Source organism: Montipora foliosa, chromosome 6, assembly GCF_036669935.1.
Source record: "Montipora foliosa isolate CH-2021 chromosome 6, ASM3666993v2, whole genome shotgun sequence".
NCBI classification, from domain to species: Eukaryota; Metazoa; Cnidaria; class Anthozoa; order Scleractinia; family Acroporidae; genus Montipora; species Montipora foliosa.
In genome coordinates this window covers 42,639,193-42,646,692 of record NC_090874.1, presented here as the reverse complement: position 1 = coordinate 42,646,692, position 7,500 = coordinate 42,639,193, and the positions used below count along the sequence as shown (strand labels likewise).

General features: G+C 39.5%; 2 protein-coding genes across 3 annotated transcripts in view; both read left to right on the top strand.

The window, feature by feature from the left end:
• Positions 1-1,854, top strand: part of LOC138007415 (EF-hand calcium-binding domain-containing protein 6-like) — a 64,191-nt gene extending 62,337 nt beyond the window's left edge. Inside the window, exons 36-37 of the mRNA XM_068854310.1 lie at positions 747-845; positions 1,425-1,854. Of these exons, the coding sequence (XP_068710411.1) occupies positions 747-845; positions 1,425-1,598 (273 nt within the window). The 3' untranslated portion in view covers positions 1,599-1,854. The remainder of the gene's footprint in view (positions 1-746; positions 846-1,424) is intronic.
• Positions 1,855-6,115: 4,261 nt separating this feature from the next.
• Positions 6,116-7,500, top strand: part of LOC138007414 (RYamide receptor-like) — a 6,902-nt gene continuing 5,517 nt past the window's right edge. Inside the window, exons 1-2 of one of the 2 annotated variants that reach the window (XM_068854307.1) lie at positions 6,116-6,180; positions 7,477-7,500. The exon at positions 7,477-7,500 is cut by the window's right edge and continues 93 nt beyond it. The gene's annotated coding sequence lies outside the window, so the exon portion shown is untranslated. Of the gene's footprint in view, positions 6,181-7,420 lie in introns of those variants that run through there. The other variant, XM_068854308.1, reaches the window with a different exon arrangement.

The window sequence follows — 7,500 nt, the reverse complement described above, 5'->3', positions numbered from 1 at the left end:
TTCACACACTCACTTTAATGTAACAGCGCGATGCTGTTAGTGAGTTTCAAATGTGCTAGTCAGTACTTGGCTGTGTAGCCGCGCGATGCGGTTCCAGTCGAGACCCACAAATTGACCCTTGGTCACCATAGAGTCTCCAGTAGCTTAGTGGTTAGAGCATCCGACTAGATCACGGAGGGTCGTGGGTTCAAATCCCATCTGGAACTCGGATATTTTTCCGAGTCTACATTTCTCCTTACATTTAATATCATTGTAGTTGAGATAACGCTACTTAACAAAGCGCATGCGATGATTTGCGTATTTCTCATCACTCATTGTCAAGGTTTTTTTGTGAACGGTTTCGATAATCCTCTCGCAAAACACTGTGCAAGAATGCCGGTGATGTGAGTATTTTTTTCGGTCGAATCACCCATGTTAAGAGTCCGTGGCATGGCGGCATGCAGAGGGGGAGTTGTTTTACATCGGCTGTCCTGAAAAGTGAAGGATATTCCAGAAAATGTTTAGAAATGTCACTGACTGGATACGGAATCTTGCAACAAGCAACGGCGCTAGTGATTTCAACGCGCCAATTGGAGATAGAGCCTTCGGGGAAGAGAAAATTATTTGACTGCCGCATCAGAGACGACTGTGTCCCGCTCGGAACAATGCAGCAATACTTTCTCGCAAATGAATTCGGATGTAACCCCCTTTGTCTCAAGTCATAACGTGCACTAACTTGTTTCACTGGTTGTGTTTTGTTTCAAAAGACAAGCCCAGGCATAATGAGTGATAGGCTGATTGAGCTTATGGCCAGCCTACGTGCACCAGTGCGCCGCGATTGGAAGGAAATGAGGAGAGCATTCAGGGTAAGACAAATGACGGTCATAAAACGTTTTCGGGTGATGTCGCTGAAGTGACGAAAACCAGAAACCCGCTACGTTATGAAACCAAAACGTTTCCTCTGGAATTAAATCTTTTTCCACGAAAGAGTTTCGGTTTGCTTCGGCGGAAAGTAAGGCAGCTGATCACGTGAGTTATAACTGTCTTTTGTAAACCTTGCTATTGGTTTGCCCTTTCAGCGCAAGCATTAGCGCAAGAAATATTGGCACACGCTTTAACTTTTTCTTAGGTTCTGTTGCTATAATCAGGGTTGGCACTTAGAAGGATGGAATAAATTCCCTGACTTTTCACTGACCATCCAGGACGAATCCGGGGAAAATGAAGATAGCAATGAAGACACATAAATCAATTCATCTGCAGCGATTTTTTGAAACGGGATTAGCTACAATTGACAGGGAATCTCCTTCTTAAACCTAATATCCTAAAAACAAAATAAAATTGACGTTTCACTGACTTTTGGGCAGAATTTCTGTATTTCCTCCATTTTTCCATGACAGCGGCAACCATAATAATTGTGTTCTAAGCTCATTCATTTTCTCACTCAGGCCCTAGACAAGATTGGATCGGGCACGTGCACACTGCTCCAGTTCAGGCAAATGATGAGAAAGTTCAAGATCGACTTGAACGAAGAAGAATTCTTTCACTTGTTTTCATATTACGATAAACACATCACAGGGAAGATTTATTACAACGATTTCCTCAGAGCGCACCTCGAGTGACAGGTTCAGTGCTCTGCGTTGTTTGCTGACAAATGTGGATTCTGAGGGACTGGCATGTACAGACAAAAATAAACATCGCTTTAAAAAATAGCAAGACTTTTAATTAGCAGCGTATTCTTTAGCTATTCTCATACGTTGTACATATGAAATGATATGAAAGCACTGACTTTTAAATTAACCTTTCGTTTTACAGTGCATTATAAAAACGAAGCACTGTGAATTCATTGAATGCTAGTAACAGTAAATGCGTAATTAATGTTGAAAATGTTGTCTTTGTTTTCATTTACTTTTTACAAGAGGTTCGGTCCCATCAAGGCACTTGCTCGTTCTCTTGGACAAGAGTCATGCCATGTGTAATTCCTGGGGTGTAATTCCGATGCACAAACCCATGAAACTGGGAAACCCTATGTAGGAGAATGCAGGAGGACATGAGCCGTAAGGTTCTTTTAGTGCTAACATGAATGCACCAATCAGAGACACTTTTCATGATTGTTCTTCACCAAAACTAGTGAAAAGTCACTGGTCTGGTCTCAAAGAGAAGAGCTCTGGGGTCGAGATTGCCCATCAGCTATAACGTCTTTTTGAAATTCTACGTTTTCATCACTTCGAAGACAAATGATTATGATTATGGTTACTTTCACCTATCTTTTTTAAAACACTCAGAAGACGGTGGAAAAAACGGATTACAAAATAGTTATCCTACGCTTTGCAATTCATTTTTTTACCCATTGCTACAAATGCTTTCTAAGGTGTGACGTCATCGCTTTCCACAGGTTTTGAATTCACTTGTCACTGAAAAAGTACAGGCGTTTTCAACTCGATGTGTTCTCAAAAGTCAGTTTTCGTTAGTATTTTTCGGTCGATATAGTGTGATAGGGCCTGTTGGCTGCAATGTTTCACGCTCTCCAGTTCTTGCAATTGTTCTTTCCGAACTGTTAGTTGTGAGTTTACGTAGACCCTGTTTTATTACTTTACCGACCACGACCCGGCTTAAACTTAGTGTGCATTTTCGAGATTGGGACATACAAAGAGCTTTTCTACATTGTCCTTTTTTCCCCTGTGTTTGATGTCTTCTTGTCCAATTTTCGGTATAAACAAACCAGAGTCAAATGTCCATCCTGCTGACTTGGTTGATACATTTCCCTCCGAAGGGACGTTTTAAATTTACACTCTACTAATATGGGCCGGGTAACCCTTTTCTGAAAAAAAGCCTCGTGGTTTCGAGTGGAGAGTCGTTGAACCAATTCCTCCTTTGTTCCTGTGGTCCTTAACTCGATCCTTCCACAAAAGCCTTTCAACATGTTTTCAAGATATGCCAGATTACATTTCACTAGCTTTTCCTTTATAAAGTACAGTTTATGGCCACTTCTAAAGGGTGGTTTTTTATGGAGGCCCGTTCTGGTCAAAATTCAGCCACCGTTATACCTTTTAACGGGATGAGTATTTTTATCGGTAATACAAAACGGCTTTTTTCGGTGTGTTCCCAATTATTTTTAACAGCATGAATTATTTGATGTAAAAGGGGGCCTGGTAATTTTTTTTTTTTTGAAGGTTCTATGAATTAATTTTTTGACTCGCACCAATAATTTTTTTTTTTTTTGAGTGGTACTGCGAATTATTTTTCATAGTACTGAGAGAATTATTTTTCGCGGTGTCGTGAATTTATTTTTTAGCCAACAATACATTGCGGGCTTGTGATTAAGGGGGACTGGCTCGAGTACCTTCCCGCTCAATTTTTCCCTTCCTTCTAGCTATCTAAGTAATCTCTTCGATCGGCAGTAAATCTTTGGGGAAATTTTAGGACGGGAATGACAGTGATTTCACGGAATGCCCGAAACGGTAAAATAAGCACCAAAACGCACAAGAATACACCAGGGGTGAGTCAGGTTTATTCATTTTATTGAATGAACGTTAAATTTAGCGTTTTTTGGGCTTCATAATCGACTGTATTTCATTTCCCATATAACGCCTTTAATTCTCAACGGCTGCCTGTAACCCAATACCGCTTGCACTCAAAGGTCATCTTCCCACTCTGAGTAATTAATTATTACACGCTCTCTAGTGACGCGAACTTGGGCTGCCTATGGTGATACGTCTCGATATCGAAAATAAATTATTTTTCGAATCATTCTCCTTGTATACTGTTGATGTGACTAGGAAAGTTTTCTCCTTCTCTGCCAGCATTATAGTTGGGTAGAAGTACTGGGCTTGGGCAATGAACAGGTTGATTTACTGTTTCATGATCTACGTCCCATAGTGAGAAAAACAAAATAAAATTGACGTCTCACTGACTTTTGGACAGAATTTCTGTATTTCCTCCATTTTTCCATGACAGCGACAACCATAATAATTGTGTTCTAAGTTCATTCATTTTCTCACTCAGGCCCTAGACAAGATTGGATCGGGCACGTGCACACTGCTCCAGTTCAGGCAAATGATGAGAAAGTTCAAGATCGACTTGAACGAAGAAGAATTCTTTCACTTGTTTTCATATTACGATAAACAAGGTTCTATGAATGAATTTTTTGACTCACACCAATAATTTTTTTTTGAGTGGTACTGCCAATTATTTTTCATAGTACTGAGAGAATTATTTTTCGCGGTGTCGTGAATTTATTTTTTAGCCAACAATACATTGCGGGCTTGTGATTAAGGGGGACTGGCTCGAGTACCTTCCCGCTCAATTTTTCCCTTCCTTCTAGCTATCTAAGTAGTCTCTTCGATCGGCAGTACTGGGCTTGGGCAATGAACAGGTTGATTTACTGTTTCATGATCTACGTCCCATAGTGAGAAAACGCCATCAATGAAACGTTTCCATATAGTTGGTTTAACTTTGCTCTGTCTTAGCATTATTTTCGCAACTCGGATGTCGGATTTTCCCAACTCGGATGTCAGATTTTTGCAATTTTTATGTCGGATTTTCACAACTTTGTTGTCGGATTTTTAACAACTCGGATGGCACCTACAAGCTTCCGTAGGTAGGGTCTTTTTAATAAGGAGAATCCCTTGCCACTCCCCACCCCTTTGGGCAGCACTTGATATCCTGACTGAAACAGGCTAATGGGGCAAATGCGGAGAAAGTTACAGAAAATCGCTTATGTCCTGCATGTAAAACTTTTTCAGTCCCCCGTCAGTCAAAATAATAAGCTTGACCATCTATGCCATCCGTTAATAGGTTGCGTGGTTACTTACAGCGAAATTGTGGACTTGCTATCCGTGATAACAAATGTGTCCTGACAAAATAATTGGTATATCACATTTTTAGGTTGTTACAACAAAAGGGTTCACAGATTCGGTTTCTGTAGTTTTTAATTTACAACGGAGTTATTAAAGTTGTTATAGTTTCTGTTTATACTGATTTTAATGTTTCTTATAAATAATGCGTCAAAGTACTAGAATAGCGCGATGATGTACACCCACCCCCTAACAGATATCATATCCTCGTTGAAATAAGCTGAGAAATAAGCCAAAGAAAGCCTGAGCCTAAGAAATAAGCTATGTATGGAGACAATATCCAGCGCCCAAATCTCTGACTAGTGGTAAGTTTTCCCTTTCCCGGGTTTGTTTCCCGCAATTTCCACTGTTTACAAGGAGTCGTAGTTTTCGTACTACGAAAACTAAGACTGCGGGGTCTTTGGTCTTAGGTCTTAATTTTCGTAACACCCGCACAGGCGACCCAAACACCTAAATTTGAATGCTCAGTCAACTTTTAAAGTGATGTGGCAGACATGTGGCAGGCATGACTTAAGTTGAAAATCATCAGTAATTTCAATCATTTACATACTTATTCCTTTTCGTTCCTAGTGGAACATAGGTCCTCAACTAGAGCGCGCCACCTAACCCTATTTTGTGCAGTACCCTTTGCCCCATTCCACCTGAGATGTTTCCTCTCTTCCAACTCTGTCATTCTCGTACATCACCAGGTGTGCCGGGGTCTCCCTCTCTTTGGCTTCCCCTGTGGGTTCCACTCCAGTGCCCTCTTGACTACATGTCCATCTGGTCTCCTCAACGTGTGGCCGATCCAATCCCCAAGCTCTTTGTCCTCCCTTGTAGTGATGCTTGTGCTCCCCAACTTTATCCCTGTCCCTGTCGACTCTTTTGACGCTTTACAAGCCAAATGCAAACTTACTCCCACGAAGGGCTGACTGACGAAATAAACTTGCATTATACACATTTCGACAAATGTCAACTTCTGCAAACAGCCACGTTACATTCAAATATTTCACTGACAATTTGCTATATTCTTGACATCAGTCTGTTCAAATTCATTAATACGAACTAAATTTGCTTCCGACATAATTTGAGCTATCACATAAAGTCGTGGATTTTTCATGGGGAAAAAAGGGCTTCGAAGTTATTAAATTCGACTGATCTGCTTTGAAAGTTTCAAAAGGCGGAAATTTTAGTATTAGTTCCATTGCATTTTAATTACACAGACGCATCACCTGTCTTTTGATTGCATTGAGTTGTAACGAGAATGTAAATATGTTACATACAACTCATGATACCATCTGAAATTCAAACAACACCTTGACACGCTACGGATCAGGGCCACAATAACACGAAAACCCATTTTGTACATGTAAGTATTTTAATTTTAAGACCTTCTTAGGATTAAACCCAAAATGACACAAAAAAGGACAATGTACTGAATTTTTTCAAGCGCTGTCTTACTCCTATCAGTCGAACGGCTTAACAATTCTCAGTTTACCAATAGCATTGTAAACGCATGCTGAAAACAATATCAAAATAGAACGATACAAAGTTGTAAAGTCTAGCAATACTGTTAATGCATCCCTGAAAAAAAAAGAGTTTTTAGTTTTCATTTAAAAATTGTTTACATTCTCGGGGTCCATGAACTTTAGCAGCAAGAGAAAAATGATCGTCCACAGTAGTTTGAAAACAGCCGTGCGTTGCTCAATTGAGAAGCCAAGGAGTACGAACATAACAAGACCGAGCGATATGATTAAAAATCTGTAGCCTGCGTTAAAAAGAGATTCAACTATATGCCTTCAAATTTTGGCTATATTCTGTAACCTACTTTTCAGTCCTCTCGAATTGATATGCTATATTCCTATGATACAAAATTTACTGTCGTTGATAAAAGTGCTGGTGGATTGATTTGCTTTACGACCGTCACAGGTTTACAGAAGAAGAATCTCTGTCTTAAATATACGCAGGTTAAAGCCACCTACAGTAACATAATTGGCATTAAATTTACAAAACATGGACAGTATTTTATGTTGTCTTTCGCTTCAAAGAATACATTCAAAATAATAATCCTTCTTATCAATTTCTGTAAAGTTACCGTAATGTGAGAATTTGGGGTTACACCAGGTGACAATATCCATGTTTGATTATTTATTCTCAAACTGATTAACAACTCGTCAAGGTTAAAGAAAGTGAATCATAAAATCATAACCTTGTTGGGATCTCTGATCGTAATTAGCATGAATTTTCATGATTTTATTTCTCGGTTTTTTCCCTTAGTTTTAGTTTCAGGTGATAAGATACATCTAACACTCAAGACACTGTTTTACCAAATTTCGAAGCATGTCGAGGCTGGTCAAACATGCTCCACTGCCTGTCGTTAATCTCTTTCAACGCTACTCTCGGTGTTTAGACGCGGTCTCTCTTGTTTAATTAATTTATTGCCACTTTTTTTTCTTTTTTCCTTTCTCAGGATACATTTAATTGACATTTCCACTGATGAAAGGAAAGCTCAAAACGTTTGGCACTGTTTAAACATTACGACATGCACTTAATAATGCTTGCGAGGTCTTAAATATTCTGTTCTCGCCCACTGTCTGTTTCATTTTTACAAGCAGTAGGTCAAACAAAGTGAGCAGGAATTTTGTATCTGACTCATTTTTTTAAGAGAACACAAGGCTGAATGTCTACA